The sequence below is a fragment of the Neofelis nebulosa genome, chromosome 12 (genome assembly GCF_028018385.1).
Source record: "Neofelis nebulosa isolate mNeoNeb1 chromosome 12, mNeoNeb1.pri, whole genome shotgun sequence".
NCBI classification, from domain to species: Eukaryota; Metazoa; Chordata; class Mammalia; order Carnivora; family Felidae; genus Neofelis; species Neofelis nebulosa.
Genome location: NC_080793.1, coordinates 34,011,826 through 34,037,691, shown reverse-complemented (window position 1 = coordinate 34,037,691; position 25,866 = coordinate 34,011,826). Strand labels below are relative to the sequence as shown.

Here is a 25,866-nt window from a genome sequence, read left to right as displayed (position 1 = left end):
GTGCTTTGGCTGTTGAGGACAGAATGGACTTGAGGGAATTAAGAATGATTAAGCCCATCCACAGCCCACCCATCCACCCATGTATCCATCCATCCACTCACTCATCCTTTTATCTATCCATTCACCCACTCACCCACTACTTTATTCACTCATATGCTCACCTGTTCATTCATTTATTCACCTACCCAGTCACCCACTCACTTGATCAATCATGTATTTATTTTTTCATCAAATGTGAACCTTCAACATGTGTCAGACCCTGCCTGGCATTAGGGGTTAAAAGTCAAGTGGAATCCATTCAGGGAGCTCATGGTCCAATAACCTAGAAATTTCCATGCAAAAGACAGTGACTATGGGAAAGGCAGAGACAAACACTGTGAAAGCCAAGAGAAGGGACCCATTAGCTCAGCTAATGGGGGTGGGGGGCAATCAGGGAAGGCTGTACAGAGGAGGTGTCCTTTGATCTCATTCTAGAAGCTGAGGAAGAGTTCTCCAGCAGAAGAAGAGGGAATGGTCTTCCAGGAAGACCAGCAGGTGGACAGGCTTTATTACTAACCCAACCAAATGCTTTCTCAAAGAAGGATACAGAGCTAAATTTAGCTGGGCCACATTTAAATAGAATTACTCCTGGCCATGAACTGGTTTAAATGTAGATACCCCAGTGAAAGCCAGCTCTCCATGCAAATTCCAGTGACCCCTCTCAGGAGCTGGAAATCCAGCTCCCATGTGAGTGATGGGGACACTATGCTAAGTGAGCGAGCATGTGTGATAAGAGGAAAGGAGGTTCCCTCTTCCCTTGGAAGCCAAGGACTCCGAGCTTGTCCCCAACCCTCAGACAATATCTGGGCCTGGAGCAATTGAGCAGGCCCCCTTCTATGAGAAGCCCACCTGCCTTACCTTGGAACCTGATAGTGTCATTGATTATCTCCAGTGTGTCGGCCACAGCGTTGTACTCTCCCACCTTCACCTCCCTGCTGTCTGCGGGAGCAAGAGACAGTAGTTGGTTAGATTGAGCCCTGTGCCCATGGCTGGTGTCCTATGGTCTGCCCCTGTCCCAGTTCTTGCTCCCCTGTGGGCCCTGGCTATATTCTCACAGGCTTTCCTTTTCCCCAGGGCCTCTTCCAGGTAGAATCGCAAAACCTCCAATCTGATCTGGGGTGGAACAGAAGCCCTCTTACCCCATCTCACCCACTGGTTACCCGCCCTTTGCTGTATGTCTCATGGATGGAGGCTCACTGCCCTCATAATTGGACTTAGTTACCAAGTCCTTCCTGGTCATTGAGCTGAAGGGTCTCTCTATAACCTTCCTCTGGCATCTGGTTCTGTCATCTAAGACCACACAAACCACTTCTGCTCCTTTTGCTCCAGGACAGCTCTATAGACTTGGAGACAAAGACAGATCATCTCCCAGGTGCCAGACCCCAACCTCACCTTACAGAATATCATTTCCAATTCTGCCCTCTCCAGGTCCCTCCTTAGGCTACACCACACAATGTCATTGTGTCTGATAGAGTGTAGACTCAAGGACCAACCAATGTACTTCTTCAGGCATGATCTGGTCAACACAAGTACAGGGGACTGTCCCCTCCTTTATTGTGCACATTATATTCTTATTAATGCATCCTCAGGTGGAATTAGTATCTTTCAGAGGCCACATTGCTCTGCTGGGTCATATCGAGCACAATCTCCTTCATATATACTTGCTCAGGTGTATTTTCAGACCCAAGTCATTCATTTGAATTTACCTTCATCCTTGATACTATTCTGTTGGTGGGTTTAGGTCATTGTTTTGGTCATCTCCAGGAATAGCGATGATGAAAACTGGCCCAGGGTGGTGGCAAGAAGAATGAAGAATGGGGGTATCAGATTTGACAGAGGTTTCTTTTTTCCAAGTAAAATCTGGACAACTGTGTGATCAAATGTGTGGGGGATATGGGGAACAGGGGAGTGAAGCAAGTGCCTGGGGGATCAGGTACCATTCCCTGAGTGGGGAACTCAGGCGAGGGTCAGAGAAGCGGGGAAGTTGCTACATTCCGGTTTGGGCACGCTAAGCCTGACGTTCTTATGGATCATGAGAGTGGCGATGTCCTTGGGTCTGGAGACAGGGGAGAGTTCTGGGCTAGGGAGTGAGTCAGGGCCATCAGCATGTAGGCTGGGAGCTGGAGCATGGGGGCAGGTAGGAGATCCCTAGGGACAGTGCCAAGGGGAGGAGAGGACCAGGGGCAGAATCCTGGGGAGCGCCAACCTCCTAGGGGCTTGGTAGAGCAAGGATGCTGCAAGGAACTGGGAACTACTGGCCAGGATGCTGGGAGCAGGATGGCGGAGAGAGTGGGCATCCCGGGAGCCAACGAAAGGGACAATGTCATATGTCACTGAGAGACTAGAACTAGGGCAGGGGGTCAGTAGATTTGGTGTGTGGGGTGCTGGTGACCGGAGATGAAGCAGGTTCAGGGGAAGAAGGGCCAAAGGCAAGGAGTGTGGAAGTAGAGTGAAGCCCCCAGGGCAGACCTGGCTTTGACAGGGTTGGGGAGTGGGCAGGGCAGGGTGGCCACGGAAGAGTCACCGAGCCCTGACAACATGCCTGGATCTGTGCCAGGAACTTTAGGTGCCTTTTTTTGTTCAGTTCTCATGGCTGGAGTTGGTGGCTTCAGTCCCACCAAATAGATGAGGAAACTGAAGCTCAGGAGGTTATAGCTTTGCTGCCCCTCCCTCATTCTAAGAGTAGAGCCCAGCCTCAAACCCGGGACGTTTCCCACCACCTATGTTCTCATGGGGCTGCCTTGACGGGATCCCTGAGCAGTGACAGTTCTGTGCCAAGCTGCCACAGGCCACGTGGGCCTCCTGAGTGTAATAACTGCGGAGAGCTGTGCCCACATGCCCACCGTAGGGCAAGCGGGTCCCCTGAGCTGCAGACGCTGGGCATAAGAATGCCATAAGGTGGCGCGGGTACAGGAATTCCGAACATGTAACCGCAGGAACTGCCGGCTGGCTGGGGCTCTGGCTCTGAGTGAATTTCGTTGAAGAGATGCAGATGTGCTACTGGTCCCTTATAAACGTTCGGGAAGCAGAACAGGGAATCCCATAGGCCACCCTTCGCTTGTGTGCCTTTGACTGTGGGGTGGAAAACAGGCCTGTAAAAGTCACTCCCTTCTCCCCACAATGGTCTCCCTGCCATTTGGGGGCTGTCACACTGTGCAGGTGGCTGTCGCTTGCCTGGGTCACAGCTCCTAAATGTCACATTCGCAGACTCTGCTGGGAGCTCCGGTATCCCTGCTCTGGCCTTTTGAAGTCCTCAGCCCCAATCAGCTCCCGCCGCTCGGAGGAGGAGGCCCTGATTTATTTATCTGGCGTGGGGAGGCAGCTCATGAAATATGCAGACTGATTGGAACAGATCACCAGGAGCCGGGAAGTGGTGTGGCTGGCACCCCACTGCGCCCCAGCCACACAGCCCGCCCCTCTGGTTCACACACCCTACTGTACTGTCCCTTAGCACCAAAGTAACACTCGGCTTCCCAAGAAAGCCTTAATCACCGTAATCTCTCCCTGGGGTACCGCTTGGGGGATCACTGGTGCTTCTCATGTTCTTGGATTTAAGGCTCATGGCAAAACATGAGCTGGGCTTGACTCACCCCAGTAAGTGAAGTGAACACTCAGAGCTATGTGCTGGGCAGCGACCAAGTGGCCTGAACTTGGCTCCCCTACTTCTGGATTCAGACAGGGCAGAGCTCATACTGGTCACTGAGCCCACATTTCCGGAGCGCATGCCAGCCCCAGGTTATTTCATGATTAAGAATCTCTCAAAAGCTTCAGTGTGGGTGGTGGAAGATAAGGTTCTGTCCTTATCCATGATCAAGGTGGCCTTGGACCTCTGGGTGCTGTGGGATGCTTATGCTAAATCTCTTAATCACTCATTCATTCATTCATTCAACAAACATTGATGGGGGGCGGGGGGGGGGTACTATTATATGTCAGGCTCCAGGCTGGAGGCTGGAGACATAAAGATTCAAAAAAAAGTTCATAGTCTCTGACATTGTAGTTTAGGGATGATAGCCTCACCCAGTCCTACCAGGCAGGTAAAATTGTTCTCATTTGCAGATAGTATTTCCCTCCAGCCTGCACTTTGTTAGCAGGTTGTTGTAGCTGTAAAATGGGAACTCTCAAAGTGGCCATGAGGACTAAAGAGAATACTGGCAGTTTCTAGCTTGCAACCTAACTCACAGTAAGTGTTCGATACGTCGTCGTTTGCCTTAACTCACAGTAAGTGTTCGATACATGGTCGTTTGCCTCATGATAAAAGTAACCGAGCTATTTGCTAGATCCCCTAACACTCCCTATGTTTTCTTACTGCCATGGTTCCCCACAATGGTCCCTCTGCTTGGAAGGTGGCTTTCCCCTCCCTCTACTAAACCAACATGGCCCAAACCTACACCCACCTCTTCCAGGAAGCCTTCCATGAGTCCTGCTCCTCCTCCCTGAGCACCTCAGTTTCTGTGGGCTGAGGGCATGGGGGACAGACTGCCTCTGGTGTGGGAGCTGTGCCCGAGGTGTGCCCAGGCCTTATGATTCCTGCCGGCTGGTTAGTTCCTGAGCGGAACCTGAAGTCTTGCTTCTGGCATCCCCAGGTAACACAGAGTATTGCCCCCACCCCCCACCCTGTACCCAGGGCCCCTCTGGGGTCTGCAGGTGGAAGGCTCGTGCCCCCCGTGCTCTTCCATTCACCCGTGGCCCCGCTGATGGAGACCATGAGAGGCACGCAGCACTCTCAATTGTTAACTCTTGGCTTCCTTGGTAACTCCACCGTGCAAACAACATTAGCCACTCATTTGGTTATAGGCCGGGCCTTGCAGACTGTGGACCAGGGAATATGTGGACAGACTAGAAGGGTCCATCAGGGGTGGGGGGTGGGGATGAAGGAACTGAGCAGAGGGCTATAGTGTTGAGAGTGTCACTGGCTGGCCTCCCTGCCCCCACAACTCTGCCATGCTTGCCACTGACTCACTGTGTGACCCTGGACACACTGTCCCTTTCTCTGGGTCTCAGTTTCTCCATCTGCTAACTGCACTGCAGGGCTTCCTTCCAATGATTCTCAGCCCTGGCTGGGCATTAGTATCACCCGGGGAACCGCTAGAAAAAACATATGCCCTAGTCCTAATATGGGTCCATTATATTAGAACTTCTGGGGGGTTGAGGGGTGGGTTTTGGGTGGCAGTACTTTGTTGTTTTTTTTTTTTTTTGAGAGAGAGGGTACAAGTGCGCAAGGGGCAGAGAGAGAGAGGGAGAGAGAGAGAGAGAGAGACAAGCAGAGCTCACCCTAAAGCGATGCTTGTGCTCACCCAAAGCAGGGCTCGAGCTCACCCGATGTGGGACTCAAACTCATGAACTGTGAGATCATGACCTGAGCCGAAGTCAGATACTTAACCGACTGAGCCACCCAGGCGCCCCAGGGCGGCAGGATTTTTTAAAAGTCTCCTAAGCTGATCCTAACACACAGCCAGAGTTGAGAACCACTACATTTGACTGAAGGCCTTTCAATGCCGACACTTTCTGTTCTAAGAAGCTAAAAATAGTGTGGAACAGAAAGCCCCTCTCCTGCAGAACAATGCTGCTTCCTTGTTGTGGGGCAAAAAGAAGGGTTTTCTTTAAAAAGCTCCTTCTTTATTTCAAATTTTATATTTGGATGATACGTAAAGAAAATAGGTCCTATTGGTGAAAATTGGGCTGCCAAAAAAAGTCCAGTCTGAAAATATTCGCTGGCTGTGGGCCTGGGAGCACGCACGAGACGGCCGGGAAACAGCTTCAATCAGAGCGATTCTGCCTCCTCCTGGGACCGCAACCCCCAGGCGGGAGGACGAGTGATAGGGTCGCCAATATCCTGCTACGTGGGCTCTCCTCCCCACCCCCTCACTGTCCATTTGTCCTCAACTGGCTCTAGATCTGAATGGAAGGAGGTGTACGTGTTCTTTAAAGTTTGTCACAAACATACAGACTCAGTGTATGACTCTGAGGCAAAAAACAAAGGATGGATTTGACTCAACAAAAATAAAACATGAAAGCCTAACACAATCACTCCATTCATTCTAGGACCCCCTACCAAAATCCTAAACTCGGGGTAGGAAAGAACTCTGGCTGGTAGACAGGACCCTTGGAGTTAGTCTTGGCTCCCCTGTCGCCTCAGTGAGGAGCCCCCAGGAAGTTGTGGCCCTTCATGGGTTTTGCTAAAGCCAGTAGGCTGGATGGGGAGATGTTCACGGCCTCCAACTCTTGTTTGGTGATTCTGCAATTGCTTTCAAGGGTCTTCCTCATTCCAAGCTGAAATCTGCCTCCTGAGACTTCCCTTCACGGGTCCTGGCTCTGCCTGGGTCGGGGGGGGAGGCACACATCACATGGACCCCTGTTCCTGGTGGTTCTTCAGAGGTCAGAGCACGGTGATCACGGTCTTTGATTCTACTCTTCTCCAGGTGGCCAGCCATTCCTCAGGAAGTAATCCCCGGTCTGGTCACTGCCTGAGCGCAGGCCCTAGAGGGTCACCCTCCTGTCACCCAGTGAGGAGCAGAGCTGAGCCGCACCTCTCGGCAGCACTGAGCAGACAGACTTTGTGCTTCCTTGGCCCAAATCCTGCAAACATTCTTCTCTGTATTCACAAACAATATGCCGCTGCCACGTTTTTAACAAATTAATGTCAGTGACCTTTGGTTGGAAATTTTTAACAGGCCAGGTGGACACTGGTCAAATGGCCTGGGAATATAATAAACCTGCTAAGGGCAGATTTGTCTATGGACTTAGGTAAACTGGGCCGGACAAAAGCTAAGTAGCAGGGGACGCACAGGACACATACAAACACAACAGGTTATTTGCACCTAGAATATCTTTTTTCTTCTCTTCTTGGCTAGCTCCCACTGGCCCTTCAGAATTCATCTCAGGTGCTACATCTCCCAGGTAGCCTTCCTGGAATCTGTCAGGTGGAGCCAATTGCCCCTCTTCTGAATGTCCTCACCACATGTCGTATGCACTTGAGGTTCTGTGTCTGTGCCCACTGGATCAGGAGCTCTCTGAGGGCAGGGATGCATCTTACCCAGCTCGGCACCCCCCTAAATCCAGTCAGGACCTGGCATGAAGGTGCCAGGAAATGATTTTTTAGAAACCTCAAAAGCCCAAACCATATGGGAGAAAAAGGAATTCATCCAAATCAAAATTAAGAACTTCTGTTCAACAAATACTTTATAGACAAGTGATTGAATTAGAGAAGATATCTACAAAGCCTAAAGGTAAAAGGAAACTAAGATTTAGAATATATAAGGATCTCTAGCAAGTTAATAAGGAAAAGACAGTTTTCTCAAAATAAAAGTGGTCATAATCAACAAATGGCCCATAAACACGGGAAGAAATGCCCAAACCTCATTAGTTAACAGAGAAATGATATTTAAAACCACAATATGATATTACTTTTTCCTTTAGATGGACAGAAAATGAGAGAGCCAGGGATTGGCAAGTACTTGTGGGAGGAGGGACACAGGAATCTCCATGCTGGTGGCAGTGGAGATGGGTGTGGGTATTGAAAGAGCCATTTGGCAGATCTTAGGCATGTTTAGTGTTCACCCACCTCCCCATCCAACAGTTCTGCTCCTGGACATTTGTCCTAAATAAATGCCCAGTTGGGTTCATAAGGGGATACTTGTTATTTATATAGGTAGGGAGCTGAAGGTGGCCTGGGTGTCTATCACTGGGAGAATGGATGGGTAAAGCATGAATGCACCCCATGGAATGATCAGTGAAAGTCATGGCTCAGATGTTCACATAGAAACATGGAAGCATCTCCAAAAAGAAAGTGCTGAGTGGGAGGAAAAAAAAAGAAAGAGAAAGAAACAGAAGAAGATATATAATCCAGTTGCATTGATATAAATCAAAATATATGCATTCAAGACATCAATCCACATTTTGTGAGGACATATCAACACAATATATGCATTAAAATACTCAGAGTGTTTGCCCTTTCCTGGGGGAGGCGGGAGTGCAGGGTAAGAACAAATGCTAGAGATAAGGGCATAGACAAACAGAGAGGGGCTTTCCTGGACCAATGATAACAATGTCCCATGAAATGAGGAACATGAAATGTGTCCTAAGGGAGGAAGATCTTACTTTTCTCAAGAAATTCTGGTGGGGGGGGGGGGCAAATCTGGGGTTACAGTTGCCACGGCCCTTCTCTGTGCCAGTCACTGAACTGTTCATAGCTTCACACCATCGAATTGTCACCATCACTCAAGGCAAAGAAAGTGATCTCCTTTAATTTTACTATTTTAAACTGAATGCTGAAATGATGGCTTAGAGAGATTAAGCCACAGCACCTAGCTAGTGATGAAGAGGCATAGACTTCGAACACTCATAGACTTTCTCCATATGAAGAGATGAGTTCCCCATCACCGGAGGCATTTAAGTAGAGGTAATGCTGCAAAAGAGAGTCAGGGCTCCCTTCAACATGGAGAGTCTATAGCTCAATGAAACACAAGGTCTGTTAATAATTCTGTCTTCCAGGCTACCTTTCTTGGGCTCTCTGAAAGGTAAGCCTGCATCACGAAGGCTGGGCAGTGTCAGAGTCAGGCTCCCAGCATCAAGGAGCCCACATACACGTGTGTCCTTCCATTCCTGCTGACCCACAGCTCCGCACCGTATCCTGCAGGTTAGTGGACTGGGTCTCCATCTTAATTATACCAAGGCGAGCGGCAGTCCAACCAACTGGCCTTTCCAGACCCACGGCTGGGTGGAGGGAGCTACGACACACTCCTTGATACTAAAAACCAGCCTCGAGCATCTCAAACAAGGGCCAGACTAGCTCTGAAAGTTTTCTAGTAGGTTCTGGGAAATCATCTTCCCACTTTTATCGTCCTGGCTCTCTGCCCGAGAAATCACGAAGCCCCTGGGAGGTAGGGACCGTACCTTATTCAACTTGGCTTCCCTCAGAGGACTTGGTAAAGCGCCTGGCAGGTGCTCAGGAAATGCGCACTGCATAGAACCATATCTCTTACCCCAAAGACCTAAAGGTAATTAATGGCTGCCAGCGGGGAGGACGAGCCCACATTTCACTAGGTACCTTCCAAATGACATTTATGCCATTGGCGTGATGCAAGACCCCAGCCCTTCAAATCAGGTGCCGAAACATAAAAGTCCAAAGTCTGAGCCCTTTATGTTGCACAGAAGCCGTGTGAAACTCGAGCACATCGTCATTTGCTGTGACTCTGACAAACAGGCCTAATGAAGGCAGGGCCGGCGAGTGGAGCACACAGATGCTCAGAGCTGCCGAAGAGCACAAACAAGGCTCTAATCATGGCTTCACTCGACTTCCTCCCCTGCTGCAAACTCCCAACCGTGTTTAGACTTCGGCAGGAACATGGATTCTTTCTTCTCTTGAGAGAAAAAAGAAGCCAATTCCCTGGCATTCATCCTCCTCTCCACGTGGTTTCATGAAAGTCAGCGACAGCGTGGGGGAGGGTGAGTGAATGTGGAACTGAAAGGAGTCCGGGCCTTGGTCCCCCACTCCACCCAAGGTGTGCGGCCAACAGGACGCTAACTCCTGCTCTGACCACAGGTGGCTCACTCAGAACAGCGCCCGAGGCAAGAGTAAGAGGGCATGGAATTTACTGGAGAGGTGATCCTAGGGCAGCTTGAAGGGGTGTGGGGGAGGTGAGACAGGGAAGGGAAGGGAGCCAGTAAAGGGGCATTAATGAGCAGGTTTCTGGGTGGGCAGCTGAGGCAAAATCCCACTGAGGACCCCCAGAGACAGAGCAGAACATACCTTGCAGTTTCCCCACCCAAGAGGGAAGGCTACTGAGAGGTTTATCCTCTGCTTCTCTCTCCTCCTTGGTACAAGGCTGTCCCTGGAAGGGCTAACTCCCTGGACGTCTGGCCTTCTCCTTGCACAGGGTGAGGGGTTCAGGTGCCTTTAATGAGCTATTTCTTTGGAAATAATGGATGCTCAGGGAGTATGGATGTGTCACTGATGGCATCCACCATCTACACTCTACGATTGTCCTGTTGACAGTTAAAAGCTCTGGGAACCCTTGAAAACGAAGTAAATGGAGAGATCATTCGTAGGGATCTGAAGCCTCTCCTGGATTAAAAATGCCTCCGTCTCAAGGGAGGCCATGAATCTAACTCTGGCACGTTATTTTAGAACAGTTCTGTTTACCCAGCATTCCTAACTTTACAAAAGAGGTAGTTTCTCCAGGCTGATGCAACAATGGCCACCATCTTGAATTAGCTTTGGTTCCCTCTGCTGTCAAGGCTAACTGCTGTTTGCGAGACAAGTCGCTGCAAACCACAAGTAAATGAAGATGTTCTTAAATTTCCACAAGTCCTATCACCAGCTAATCCAGTGAGCATTACCAAGAGCTGGCCAGAAGCCAGGCACTGCGTCAGGAATGTGACTAGCTTCCCAGCTCTTGAGAATTTATAGAGCAAGATCTCATGTGGCCCTTTCCCCACTCCAACTGGGCAAGGGCTGGCATTAGTGCCATCCCATTTTCCAGAGGATTAAGTTAAGGCCTAGGGAGACGAAGTGACTTGCCCAGGGTTACACTGCTGCTAAGTTTCAGAGCCAGGACTTGAATCCAGGTCTTTTTCTCCCAGATTAATTCAATAAACTTGTACTGGAGGCCTACCAAATTCCAGGCATTTGTCCTACCAACTTTATAGCTTTGGAATCAGAAAGTGCAGGAGGACGGTTTATTGACTCCCCTTTTAGTCTTCTCTCCAAAGCTGCCTCCCATTTCCAACTCACTCGTGTTTTAGTTTTGCAAACACAGAGCCTCCTACAAAATGCTTCCTTTATGGTAGGTACAAGAGTCTGGAAGGCACCAGGAGCTCTGCACAAACAAGGAGCTGAAAGAGCATCTCGTGAGGTCTTCAGAGGAAGGGTGGGATGGGCCATCTTACAAGATCAGGTTAGTGGGCTTTGAGACAGCCTGAGTGTGAGTCTTGAAGCAGCCCCTGCAAAGAGAGGCCCCACTGCTGGGGCTGGCTGTCTGAGCCAAGCTCTGAAGTAAGCCCTGTTGTTCACTGTCCCCTCTAAATACAAGGCAGGAGTAAGGGAGAGAGAAGCAGACAGGGAGAGAGTCAGCGTGAAGGACACGGCAGAAAAAACATGGTTTTAGAAGCCTTTTTGAAAGGCCAGTGGAGATGTAAGAGTGGGTAATCCAGGATAAGGGGCAGGCCCATCCTATGGGCAAATCCTGGAAAGTCCTAGAAAACATTGTGTGGACCAGCCCAGGGAAGCATGGGGCCAGAGACTAGAAGGAATGACCTCACCATGGGATGGGTCTGCCCCAGCCAAGTCACTACCCCTGTCTGGGCCTCAGTTTCCCAGATGATAACCAGGCACCCTTCAGGTGGTCAGCCTATTCAATAATGCAATGCCCCTCCATCCAGGCAGACAGTGCACCTCTGAGACCCTTTACATTTGGAAAATGAACTCTTGTGCTGACACGAACATGCCCCCAGCATTCTAGTGGCTCATTTCAGCCCCCAAATAACAGAATCCCTCTATCAACAGGATCTATGTTTTAAAAACATATAACAGGGGTGTTTGGGTGGCTCAGTCGGTTGAGCATCTGACTTTGGCTCAGGTCATGGTCTCGTGGTTCATGAGCTCGAGCCCCACATCAGGCTTGCTGCTGTCAGCCTGTCAGCGCAGAGTCCACTTCGGATCCTCTGTCACCCTTCTCTCTGCCTCTCCCCTGCTTGTGTTCTCCCAAAAATAAGTAAATATTTAAAAAAAAAACCCATACAGAATGCAAACTGGTGCAGCTGCTCTGGAAAACAGTGTGGAGGTTCCTCGAAAAATTAAAAATAGATCTACCCTATGACCCAGCAATAGCACTGCTAGGAATTTACCCAAGGGATGCAGGAGTGCTGATGCATAGGGGCACTTGTACCCCAATGTTTATAGCAGTGCTTTCAACAATAGCCAAATTATGGAAAGAGCCTAAATGTCCATCAACCGATAAATGGATAAAGAAGATGTGGTTTATATATTCAATGGAATACTACTTGGCAATGAGAAAGAATGAAATCTGGCCATTTGCAGCAACGTGGATGGAACTGGGGGGTATTATGCTAAGTGAAATAAGTCAGTCAGAGAAGGACAGATATCATATGTTTTCACTCATATGTGGATCTTGAGAAACTTACCAGAAGACCATGGAGGAGGGGAAGGAGGAAAAGAATAGTTACAAACAGAGAGGGAGGCAAACCATAAGAGACTCTTAAATATAGAGAACAAACAGGGCTGTTGGGGGTGGGGGAGAGGGGAAAATGGGAGATGGGCATTGAGGAGGGCACTTGTTGGGATGAGCACTGGGTGTTGTATGGAAGCCAATTTGACAATAAATTATAGGAGAAAAAACCTGTATAAATAGGAGTCTCTGCAGGCCCAGCTCTGATGTTCAATAAAAACTGGACACAGGGGCACCTGGGTGGCTCAGTCGGTTAAGCATCCAACTTTGGCTCAGGTCATGATCTCACAGTTTGTGGGTTCGAGCCCCACGTCGGGTTCTGTGCTGACAGCTCAGAGCCTGGAACCTCCTTCATATTTTGTGTCTCCCTCTCTCTCTGCCCCTCCTCTGCTCATGTTCTCTCTCTCTCAAAAATAAATAAAACATTAAACAAATTAAAAAAAAAAAACTGGACACAAATGTGAAGGGAAAACAGGCAGAGGTGTGCATGTGAGCACAAGGAGGGGGAGCTGAGGTCCATTCTCAGCTCTGCCACTAACTGGCTTGTGTCCCTGGGCAGAACACCTCCCTCCCCTGAGCCTCAGTTTCCCATTTACACCATGAGGTAGTGGAGTGGGATCATCTCTAAGACCCTTCCCTGTCTGACATCCTACATATGGCTAAGTGTGGGGAAAAGCTATAAAGGGCAGGCAGATGGAAAGGCACCTGGGGGGGGGGGGGGGCGGTTTCAACACACCAAGAAAATCTGGATTTGCCCCAGAAAAGTGTCATAATTTTTGACATAGTGCTAATCATAATTGCTACTACTTGCTGAGCAAGAAATACGTGCACATATTTCTATGTGTTATCTCATTGAGTTCTTCCCATATTCCAAGAAGGTAAATAGGATTATATTCCTATTTTACAGATGGGAACTCCACACAGGTGAAGTCACTTGCCTGATGTGCTATATGGACTTGAGCTAAGGTGGGTCAGACCCGCCTCTGAACTTCTGTTTGCTCCTCTGCTTTCCTTACAAATGCCTAAAACTAGTCACTGGGGTTGGTGCCTTATCCTAACATATGAAAAAAAAAAAAAGGCAATAAAATTGGCACGCACTTGTAGCTGTGATCAGCCAATCAATATTTTATAAAATATTCTCCCAGAATGATATAATTTGAGAACTGGAAATGTGACAAGAGAATTTAGTTACAATCACTCAAAAAAAGAAAAAAAAAGGAAGCATCTTTGCCAAGATGCTTACTTGGTTCAACCAATGAAGAAGCAAGACTAACAAATGGGAAAATAATTACATTTGCCGAAAATTACATCTTTTGTGCATGCCAGGGAGCTGACATGCGTTTCAATTACCTGCCATCAGAAGACGAATGGGTGAGTCTACAAGATTGAATTACGGAGCCATAGTACCAAACACCTCTCCTCATTGATCTCAATCCGGTGGGATTTGTCTGAATGAACCTGAATAACTCGATTTCACTTTTTGCTTTCCCTTGGATGACTTTGGGATCTGACGCAGAAGGCACTGCTCTTGTTTCTGGATTTTCCAGAAACATCCAGATGCTAAAAAAAACTGCAGTAAAGAACAGTGCATCTAGTGGTTTTGGCTAACAAACCTGCTGATGACTGACGGAGGTGTCTACCTGGAGGAAAGCCCAGTCTCACTCCCGCAGATGCCCTGTACTCTCTGACAAGCCCCAACCCCTCTCGGGGCCTCCACTTCCACCTTACATGAGGAATGTGGTCTGGAAGGTTTCTGAACCCAGAACAGAAAAATCCAAAAAATCCAAAAAATGACCTAGTTTCTTAAAAAAAATGACCTATAACAAGCACGTGGGGGATGATTATGGGTTAAAAGAGATATCAACCAGATGCAACGAGTGGACCTTGTGTGGATTCTCCCACACACTGTAAAGGCCTTCTGGAGAAAATCAGAGAATCCACATAGACTAGAAGTGTCTAAGATTCAACTAAGAATCGTTGTCAGGGGTGCCTGGGTGACTCAGTCGGTTAAGTGTCTGATTCTTGATTTCAGCTCAGGTCATGATCTCACGGTTAGTGAGATCAAGCCGAGTCTGGCTGACAGTGTGGAACCTGTTTGAGATTCTCTCTCTCCTCTCTCTGCTCCTCCCCCTGCTCCTGTGCTCCCTCTCTTTCTCTCTCAAAATGGATAAACTTAAAAAAAAACTTTGTTAAATGTTTTAGGTGGGATAATAGTATCGTGGTTATGTTCTGAAAGGTCCTTATCTACTGGGAATGCATACTGCAGTATTTATAGATTGAAATGAGATAATGTCTGGGAGCTGTTTTAAACATTACAGAAAAAAAAAAGGGTGAGGTGGGTGAGTACAGATAAAGCAAGATTAGCAAAATGCGGATGATGGTTGAAGTCAGGTGATGGGTACACAGGGTTTATTATGCAATTCTCTCAAATTTAGGGTCTGTTTGAAAATTTTTATAATCAAAAAAACAATGCAAGCTTTCTCAGAATACTGGAGCGGGCTTAACCCCCACTCTCTATACTTTCACGAGCCTCTCAGAGTCATGTGGGAAGACTGAATAGCCTGAGAAGTCATGCAGTTGAGAAAGATATTCTAAATAAGTTGAAACTAATGTTTTCACAGAGAAGTGTTTTCTACTGACTCTACTCTCTCTTATCTGGAACATCATACTTTCATTTCTTTTGATGTATTTTATTGCAGAAACACAACATCCCCATATAAGAACTCATCAACTAGAAAGAATAAGCATCAAAAAGCCTACCTTGAAATTGAGTAAATTTAATGGTCCCCATCCTCTCCCCATTCCGGAACACAACTTGACCCTAAAAACAAAACAAACGAAAATAAAAGAGAAATGCCATATTAGCTCAGACACTATGGATCTCGGCTGAAATTCATAAATAGTACAATGTGACTATTAATATTGAAAAAAATAGGTTCCCGCTAGACTGCAGAGGCAAAATTAAACTAATTGTTTTAAAACCGGTTGTGACTTTATCTGGTTCATCTGAAGAGCACAAAATCAATAATGAAAACAACACATGTGAATTAAAGCTGAGATATGCATCATTGTTATTATCATGATTATCCATTAAACACCCATGTGTCCTGTTATCCTGGGACAAGGTCTTCTGGGGTGCTGGAAAGATGGAGGCGGAGATGAGGCCCTTGAAGCCTGGCCCCGACTCTGCACCTGTGCCCTACCCATTAAGGCGACTCTGCTCAGACTGTTTGGCGTGAGGACCAGAAGGGGGCTGGAGGTTGGTTCGTATTTCTTATTAAGGATAGAGAATGTTTTTGTAAGTTCTTCCTGAGGGGTGACATCAGCCCCAATTATAAATGGGCTATGGGGCAGCACAAAATTAAGCTTCTTGAGCCAGTGAGACCTGCCTTGTGTCACAGGCAGCTGAGCATCCCTCATTAGGGACCCCGGGGGCTACACACAGCATCATCTGCTGTATTTGCCTTGCTGGCTGATACCGGGCTTCCATATGCTGGGCTAAATAAATCGGGGACATGAAGAGCGGGTGGGGTCTCCCCTTGGCCAAGGCCCATGACCCATCAAAATTCAGTAACCGTGCAGGAAATTGACACATTCTATCAATGAATCTTTTTGACGAGCTTGAGTGGAAAGGGGGATGATCCTCATTTTACAGACCAAGAAACTGAGACCAAGAGAGGTTATGCACTCTATATTAGGTTCACTGTAAGTGAGGCTGCTGGGAGTCAGATACGAGTTTGATTTTAACGCCCATGCCATTTCACTACAGCATGTTGCTCCTATTCCAGAAATAAATTCTTTCCTATCTTTCCATTAACATGCAATTAGAAAAAGAAATTGTTTGAAAAATTTTTTTTTTTTTAAATTTTTTTTTCAACGTTTTTTATTTATTTTTGGGACAGAGAGAGACAGAGCATGAACGGGGGAGGGGCAGAGAGAGGGAGACACAGAATCGGAAACAGGCTCCAGGCTCCGAGCCATCAGCCCAGAGCCTGACGCGGGGCTCGAACTCACGGACCGCGAGATTGTGACCTGGCTGAAGTTGGACGCTTAACCGACTGCGCCACCCAGGCGCCCCTGAAAAATTTTTTTAATGTGTATTTACTTTTGACAGAGAGAGAGAGAGAGAGAGAGAGAGAGAGAGACAGAGCATGAGCGGGGGAGGGGCAGAGAGAGAGGGAGACACAGAATCCAAAGCAGGCTCCAGGCTCCGAGCCGTCAGCATAGAGCCTGACGCAGGGCTCAAACTCACAGACCACGACATCATGACCTGAGCCGAAGTTGGACGCTCAACCGACTGAGCCACCCAGGCACCCCAGAAAAAGAAATTGTTTTAAAGAGACACTGCTTTACTCTCACTATGCTCTTGCTTCATCAAGTAATAGCACAGACAATACTTTGGTTTCCACTCAATTCTCGGGAGAAAGCACCAAAAAGGATCTTCCTTTGGTGGAAACCCAAAGTCTGAGGCCCTGCGGCTTTTGCAACAAAGAGAATCACTCAACCTGTTCTCAGAACGAGAAACACCTTCTAAGGCCACTTTGACACCTTTTGAAATCCTGTAGACAGCTGAAAGTAGTATCATTTTGAAACTAATGCCAACTGAATTCCATATTCAGGTGATGGCAAGTAATTCCCTGAAGTGTGAAAACATTTCAGCGTAAGGTGAGACAGGAGCTGTGATTTTATTTCTAGGGATGATTGAAAAGCACAGAACATCTTCTGAAAGGATCACTTTTATGCAAATAGACCACTTTGCACAGCTGGAAAGATGCAGACAGTGTGGACAAGAGGACATTTCGTGTTTTGATAAAGGTGGAGATCTAACTTACCCATCTCCTGCCAAGCTTTGAAGAACTCCAAACACTTGTAGGTATAAAATGTGGACAAATTTTGCAGAATCTTTTTTAAAAAATTGTAGTTAAATTCTAGTTAGTTAACATACAGTGCAATATTGGTTTCAGGAGTAGAATTCAGTGATTCATCACTTACATACAACACTCAGTGCTCATCCCAACAAATGCCCTCCTTAATATCCATCCTCCATCTAGCCCATCCCCCACCCACCTCCCTCTATCAACCCGCTATCATTAAAAGTCTCTCATGGTTTCTCTCTCTCTCTTTTTCTTTTTCCCCCCTTCCCATATATTCAACTGTTTTGTTTCTTAAATTTCGGGGCGCCTGGGTGGCTTAGTCGGTTGAGTGTCCAACTTCTGCTCAGATCATGATCTCACATTTTGTGAGTTTGAGCCTGCATCGGGCTCTCTGCTGTCAGCACAGAGCCCACTTCGAATCCTCTGTCTCTCTCTCTCTGCCCTTTTTCCATTTGTGTGCTTGCTCTCTCTCTCTCAAAAATAAATAAACATAGGGGTGACTAGGTGGCTCAGTTGGTTAAGTGTCTGACTTCGGCTCAGGTCATGCTCTCACAGCTCGTGGGTTCGAGCTCCACGTCAGGCTCTGTGCTGACAGCTCAGAGCCTGGAGCCTGCTTCAGATTCTGTGTCTCCTCTGACCCTCCCCTGCTGGCACTCTGTCTCTCTCTCTCTCAAAAATAAACAAATATTAAAAAAAAAATTTTTAAATAAACATAAAAAATTATTTAAAAATCCACATATGAGGGAAACCATAATGGTATTTGTCTTTTTCTGACAAATACCATGTCATATACACATATACATTTGTATATATACATGTATGTATACATACATACATACATACATACATACATATATATCTTCTTTATTCCTTTATCAGTCAATGGACATTGGGCTCTCTCCATAGTTTGGCTATTGTTGATAATGTTGCTATAAACATCAGGGTGCTTGTACCATTCAAATCTGTATTTCTGTATCCTTTGGGTAAATACCTAGTAGTGCCATTGCTGGATTGTATGGTAGCTCTATTTTTAACTTTTTGAGGAACCTGCATACTGTTCTCCAGAGTGGCTGCACCAGTTTGCATTCCCACCACCAGTGCAGGAGGGTTCCCCTTTCTCCATTCTCGCCAACTTGTTTTTCTTGTGTTGCTAATTTCAGCCATTCTCACAGGTGTGAGGTGGTATCTCATCATGGTTTTGATTTGTATTTCCCTGATGATGAGTGATGTTGAGCATCTTTTCATGTGTCTGTTAGCCATCTGGCTGTCTCTTTGGAAAAGTGTCTATTCATGTCTTCTGCTCATTTCTTAATGGATTATTTGTTTTTTGGGTGTTGAGTTTGATAAGTTCTTTATAGATTTTGGATACTAACCCTTTATCAGCTATGTCATTTGCTAGTATCTTCTCCCATTCCATTGGTTGTTTTTTAGTTTTGTTGATTGTTTCCTTCGCTGTGCAGAAGCTTTTTATCTTGATGAAGCCCCAATAGTTCATGTTCACTTTTGTTCTCTTTGCCTTCAGCCATGTGTCTAGTAAGAAGATGCTGTGGCTGAGATCAAAGAGGTTGCTGCCTGCTTTTTCCTCTAGGATTTTGATGGCTTCCTGTCTCACATTTAGGTCTTTCATCCATTTTGAATTTATTTTTGTGTATGGTGTAAGAAAGTGGTCCAGGTTCATTTTTCTGCATGTAGCCATTCAATTTTTCCAACACCATTTGTTGAAGAGACTGTCTTTTTTTCCATTGGATATTCTTTCTTGCTTTGTTGAAGACTAGTGGACCATATAGGAGTTGTGGGTCCATTTCTGGGTTTTCTATTCTGTTCCATTGATCCATGTGTCTGTTTTTGTGCCCGTACTATACTGTCTTGATGACTTACAGCTTTTAATATAGCTGCAGAATCTCTATTAGTTAAATGAAAAAGTATATACTGAAATGGTCTTCGAAACTTGGACAGAATGACACTCGATTGGAGTATGAGGTAGGGATGAGAACCTCCCTTTACTTTGTAAACAAAACTAATTACCCCATCTTTGAAGTAAGAGCTGTCACATTTTAGTTTTTTTCACAACTATTTTTACTAACAGTAGCTCCTCCTTCTGTCTCAGGTAATGCAATGGAAGGAGGCCAGTGTCCAAGTATCACAAACCTGGACAGTGCCCCCTCGGGCAAATTCCTGAGCACGGAGCTATGGACCTAGCACAGCTCCTGACCTACAGCAGGTGCTCAGTAAATGGCAGTAGTAATTCTTATTGAAAGATGTTTAATAGCAGAGAGCTTTAATAAAAAAGATTTAAAGTACCAGGAAGCTTTCCAACCCATAGGCAAGGATTTTCCATAGCATATGATTCCATCTGTCAAAGGGATAAACTGTTGGATCTGGGTCCAAGGTGTCCTCACCTCTCAGAAACATCAGCCCCCAAGTGACTGAGTTCTCCAACCACATGAGCCAATGGGTGGTGTAGAACACACAGATACATAACGGGCTATTTAGAGGGTCTGTGCAGAGAAGAAGCCAGGAAGCTCCATGAAGCCCCCTTCTGAGGAAGATGTGCCATCTGATTCTTTCCTGAAGGAGTTACCATGGCACATGTTGGGTCTGACCACTAAAGCCAGTTGTGTTACCCTGCCCATGGCTGATGGGGGCGGGGGACACTATCCCAGCCAAGTCAATGTCAGTAAGACACAAGGACACATGGACACAAGGAAGCCCACATACCAATCAGGTGATTTTCACGAAATTCTGCCCAATAGGTGTCTTTCCGCAAAAGTTTGCCTATTCTGGACCAGGTTCTTAGCTTCTAGGTGCTGATTCCTATCCTTGGAGAGATTTATATTTGATTAGGAGAGACAAATAAAACAAGTTTGCCACTAAATGAACAAGATGACTTTAGTTAGTGAAGAGCACCATGAAGAAAATAAGAGGGAGTGGCTGGGCGAGGGCAGAGGTCTATTGCACAGTCAGGAAAGACCTCACTGAAGAGCTTCTAGAAGAGTTGAAGGCTGCAAGACAAGAGGGAGATGCTCCAGGGGAAGGGCAGAATCAGGGCGGGAATAGAAAGGGCCAGGGTGGGGGAGCACAGCGAGGGAGCGGGTAGGTAGGCAGGGCCAGGTCACATCCGACCTGGAGGCCATGGAAGGCTCTGGAGGGGATTTTAAGCACAGGGAAGAGCCCCGGGTGTGGGGAGGCTGAGCAAAGCTGTACTGTGATCTGATGTAAGGGTTGAGCAGATCGATCTGGCAGCTGGATAGAGAATGGATGGTAGTATGGAAACAAGGACACAGAGAAACTTGGGCTCTGGCAGCCGGTCATCGCGGTGTGTGGTGACAGTGGCTCAGGCTAGCATGAGGACCCGATTCTCTCTCTTGCCAGCTCAGAGTGCACCACCAGGGTGGCTGGACACTGTGGCCTGAACACTAGTGGACTCCCACCTGCTTTCTGTTCGGGTCGACACTGTGGAGTACTGTCCTAGTGCCCCCTTGGGAAGAAGGCACTCATTTCCCCAGCTGTCAGGCATCTTGGCTGCTGCTGAGTTGCCCAGCACCCCAATGGAGCTGTGCCAATGGCAGTCATGCCCCCTCCCTGGGGGGCAGCCGACATCCAATGGTCAATGTGAAGGGACACAGTTCTACCCCCTTCATCAATTCTGGGCAACTGTGAAGGAGCATGGGATCCAGAAGTCCCCATGGGATGGCTGAGGTCATGGTTACAGCTGATCAATTTCAACTTGTCCCTTTGCCCAATCCTGCTTCACTTCCTCCCTCCCAGGTTTGGTTCCTGATCAACTTCCTGTATGCAGATCTTTGTCTCAGAATCTGTTTCCTGGGCAACCCGACCTAAGACACCTGCCACCAAAGGTCATGGGGACTATGTGTTTCTTGCATCCTGAAGGAGCCTGCATGAGAAGACGGTGGGAACAGAGGCGATGGGTTCTGAGTAAAGCCCTTGCTTCAGCCTCACTGTGGCCTGGCATTTCAGCCAGGAGGCTGGGCTAGCTTTGCCTTTCTTAAAGCCCAGCTTGAGCAGGGATTTGTCTTGCTCTTCTCCCCACACACATATTCTTTATGTCTATATAAACGCCGTGACTCTCTTTAAGCTTTCGTCGTGTGTGATCCCAAGGCTATAACTGAGGATCATCACGTGCACTCGAGACCAGTTCCTGTGACGTGCTGCATTCCAAAGCAACGGAATTGGGTAGCTCTGGCTGGCATGGTGGCCGAGTTCTGTCTGGTGGCTCACAGTCTATATCCTCCTCTGTGCTGCAGGGACCCAAAGTCCGAAACCACATTCCCCACCATCTCCTGCCAGCTGGTTTCCATTTAGGTTCTGCTAATGAGAGGCATTCACAAGAGATTAGAAAGTATGCATAAGGGAAAAGCTATATTTTTCCTGCTTTGGCTGTAGCAGCAGGAGTTCTGAGTGACTGCAGGTGTCTGTGGACCCCAGCATCCCTGAACTGGCAGCGGGGGGCAGGGGGGCTCTGAGCTGACTGCTCAGTGGCCAGTGGTGGGGTCCCCACAGTAGCAGAAACAGCAGCAGCAAGAGCCTCAGAGGCCAGTGTCCTTGGGTCCCCATTATTTTATTTGCATTCCTAATCTGCTCTGGGGTCATTCTTAAAACTCCTCAGAAGTTAGAATCCATTATCAATCAGCATGCAGTCTAGAAAATAGAAATCACTTTGTGCATTTCAGAGGCAGTGCTAATACCATATCCCTTCTGTTCCTGCAGCCCAAGGGGCTTAGTAGTTTCTGTAAATACTTATCTCCAGGGACAGCACCTTCCTGTTTTGCTCCTCCATCCTTTTCAACAAAGTTGTAACCGGTTCCTTGTATTAAATCTCCCTCTGAAATGCCTGAAGTGGTTTCTGTTTTCTTGACGGCATGCTGATTGATAATGGAGTCTAACTTCTGAGGAGTTCATAAAGAATGACCACAGAGCAGATTTGGAATGCAAATAAAATAATGGAAGCAAAGCCACCAAGTGGATCATTTACAAGGAATTTTTTTTTTCTTCCTGAAAGAGATGTTGCTAATGTCAAAGAAAACAGCCTGTTTCATAAAAGTCGATCCAAACAAACAGTTCAGGTTGAATCAGGAGCAATAAAGCTGCATTTCTTTGTTGGAGAAATCTTCAGAATGCACAGGATAACACATGGAAAAAACTTCCCTTTCAGCATTCACCAGACAAGAGTCAACACTGCCCCCAGTGTGACCCCGAAGAGTCACTGAGTGTTTCTGAGCATCAATTCTCCTATTTGAAAAATAGGAAGTGCAATACCTACTCGTCAGGATTGTTTGTGAGAATTAAGGAAAGTATTTATGAAAAAGGCATAACACAGGGCTGCTGCACATAAAGGGTAACTCATAATTCTTCCAGGGAATTGGAGTTAGCAGAATTTCACCTGGTGTCAGTTCAGAACCCCCAGGAAAATCAGTGGTGAATGAAATGTACACTAAGGATTCCAGTAGCCAGCAGGATTCGGCAGCTTCGTCTTAGAAAAATTGTTTCCATTGTTCACCTTTAATGTGTCACTACTAAGTGAGGGAGATTTACTCCAGGAGCGCCTGGGTGGCTCAGTTGGTTGAGCCTAACTCTTGAGTCTGGGCTCAGGTCATGATGCAAGGGTCATGGGATTGAGCCCTGCATCCAGCTCCACACTGAGTACTTGAGATTCTCTCTCTCTCTCTCTCTCTCTCTCTCTCTCTCCCTCTGCCCCTCTCCCCCAATTGCATTCTCGCTTGCTCTCTTCTGCCAAAAAAAAAAAAAAATTTTTTTTTTGTTCCAACAGCAGTTTATGAATTGTATGGTCAAGTCCTACATTGGAACTCTTTTTTCTTTCTTTCTTTCTTCCTTCCTTCCTTCCTTCCTTCCTTCCTTCCTTCCTTCCTTCCTTCCTTCCTTCCTTCTTTCTTTCTTTCTTTCTTTCTTTCTTTCTTTCTTTCTTTCTTTCTTTCTTTCTTTCTTTCTTTCTTCTTTTCTTTCTTTTTGGTTGCTTTCAATTTCACAGCAGGGGCTAGGGATGCCCAGCCCCAGACATGATCTGATGTCGGGCTGGAGCTGGAGGCTGGACAGAATGAAGACTTGCTCATCTCAGCCTAACCCCTTGGAGCCCTGGGCTCACTAAGGGGCATAGTTTCTGCAGGTCATGTGCATTTAGGGAAGAATTTCCATCTTTAATATGACCCTAACTACACTCTTGTCCCTGGCAGTTGATTGGTCTCTGGGAGGTGTGAATAAGCATGCTCATCTGACTGCTTCATTTGTGCTTTGAGGGAACAAGATGTGCCCTGATGTGTCACACAGGCAGCAGAATCTTTAAGGAGTTGGAAACCGAAGGGGGACAGGAGATCCTGGTCAGCGCACTGCTGTCTGCGTAGATGATCCAAGCCCACCTTGGACTGTTCTGCTGCCAGCCCTCCAACCAGGACAACGCTGGTTTCAAATGAACCATGAGGACTTGGAGAAAATACTGGGGCTTGAATGCTGGTCAGATTTTCCATCAAGGGTAGAGGTGCTGGGGCACCGGGGTGGCTCAATTAGTTAAGCGTCTGACTTCGGCTCAGGTCATGATCTCCCAGTTTGTGGATTCGAGTCCCGTGTCAGACTCTGTGCTGACAGCTCAGAGCCTGGAGCCTGCTTCGGATTCTGTGTCTGTCTCTCTCTTCCCCTCCTCCACTTACACTCTGTCTGTCTCTCTCTCTCTCAAAAATAAATAAACATTAAAACAATTTTTAAAAAGGCATAGAGTTGCTTGAAGAAGGTGCCTTCTGTTTTCCAAAGGACAGCCGATTAAAAGAGAAATATCAAACAATTGTGCATGTCTACCCACGTGCTCTACAAAGGTGAAAAATACTTTTTTTCTGCCTGTGCCTTAGACTAATATAAGTCATATTTTGCATTCTATTTGAACTACTTTTCTTACATGAAAACGCTTTTTATAGGTCCAAGCCTGGAGAAAAGTTTGATGAATCTATTGAGTTTTGGCAGTGGGTGTGCAGGGAACTAAGAGGAGGGGCAGGATGGGAGGTGTGGCCTGTCCCACAGCCACCCTTCTGAGGGACCGTGATCTGATGGTCCAAAGGGTTCCAATGGTGATCAGTCACAAAGCTAGTGAGCCTAAGGCAGGGCTGGGCGCAGGGGAGAGGAGAGAGATGAAGAGAAGATGGTTGGGTGGATGGGCCAAGAAAAGCAGGACCAAATCCTTTCCTTCCAGTTACAATGCAAGAGTCAGGCTTGTTTAGAATAGCAAAATATCAGAAATGAACAGAATGCCCACATAACAGAACAAGCACCAAGTAAACTGTGATGGACACGTTATGAGATATTATGATAACATGCATTCAATCAACTACCACCTAACACCTGTTGGGCACGTGCTAGACAGGCACCCGAGGAAGGGTGAGCAATGTCAACACCGTCCTAGATCGCGTGGATTTTGTAGTGTGGCGGGAAATGTAGACATTGAACAGTGAATGCACTGATAAATATGTATTCACAAACTACACTAAGTGAGATGAAGGAAAAGAACAGGGTGCTACGAGAGAGAACTACAGCAAGAACCTAACTTAGAGTGGGGGTCAAAGAGGGCTTTTCTGGAGAGGCGGCATTTGTGCCAAGATCTGAAGGAGTTAGCTAAGAGTGAGGGAGAGAGGGTCCTGGGAAGAGGGATTGCAAGTGCGAAGTTCCCAAGGAAGGAGACAGGATGAGAAACAAGAGTTGCTGAAGATCCCGGTGGAGCCGAAAGAGGCACCTGAGGAGGAGATGAGCAGGGAATGTGATTGGCAAGGCAGAGAGGTGCAAGGTCATGTGGAACCTCACAGGCTGTATCAGGGATGCTGAGCTCAATTCTGAATGCCAGGGGCGCTGATCTGAATTACACACACTTGAGCATTCTGTTACAAACGTTGCAAAAAAGTTATTTGCAAAGTGGAAAAAGTGATTTGTGATTGTGCCAGACAATGGCCAGTTGTTCACCAAATCCACTTCCTTTTCCTCTTGGGCACATGGTTAAGTTGCACTTTCTAACCCCCTTTATAGTTAGGTGTGTGACCATGTGATAGTTCCAGCCAAGGGGATGTGGGTAGAAGTGGCATACGGTGTGCCAGATTTGGCTCGTAAAAACCTCCCATAATGTCCTTCATGCTCCTTCACTGCCCCCATCTGCCAACTGGATTCGCTGAAAAGTGAACTCCGAGGCCTAAGGAACAGAGGGGACCCGAGATGGAAGAGCCTGGGTTCATGAATCGTCATATGGAAAGGCTTTTCACCAACCAGAAACATCCATTTTGGACTTTGCATATTAGAGAAATCAATTTTAACTGTGTCAATGCACTAAGATTCTGAGATATCTTTGTTATAGCAGCTGGTGTTATTTATCCTAACTAATAACACAGTGTGAGTAAAAAAAAGGGTAAAAATCATATTTATAGTATACTCACAACTATGTAAAAATCACTCCTACCAAATAAAAATGTTAAACGCTCATTGGTTTTAGGTTGTGTGATTATGGCTTTTTCTTCCTTTTACGTTTCAATATTTTCCACTATCCTATGATGCGTACGTATTATTCTCGTAACAGGAAAACTTTACTGAAAAGTTTTTTTGAAAAGATGTTATAAGAAGGCACATTTTTTTTTTTGCAGGCAAAAATAGCAACATCATCACCAACAAAATAATACTCCCTCTTGGAATAGATTAATTTTTACTGACAGCTTTGAGTTTTTGTGAATAAGAGCCAGAGATCTATGCAAGCATAGCACATTTCCCCC

At 46.8% G+C, this 25,866-nt stretch overlaps 1 protein-coding gene across 1 annotated transcript in view; it reads right to left on the bottom strand.

Annotated features, from left to right (window-relative positions):
• GABBR2 (gamma-aminobutyric acid type B receptor subunit 2) overlaps nucleotides 1-25,866 on the bottom strand; it is a 351,377-nt gene that overhangs the window by 85,660 nt on the left and 239,851 nt on the right. Inside the window, exons 8-9 of the mRNA XM_058694795.1 lie at nucleotides 14,985-15,045; nucleotides 898-978 (exon numbers count right to left, since the gene is read on the bottom strand). Coding sequence (XP_058550778.1) covers nucleotides 898-978; nucleotides 14,985-15,045 — 142 coding nt within the window. The remainder of the gene's footprint in view (nucleotides 1-897; nucleotides 979-14,984; nucleotides 15,046-25,866) is intronic.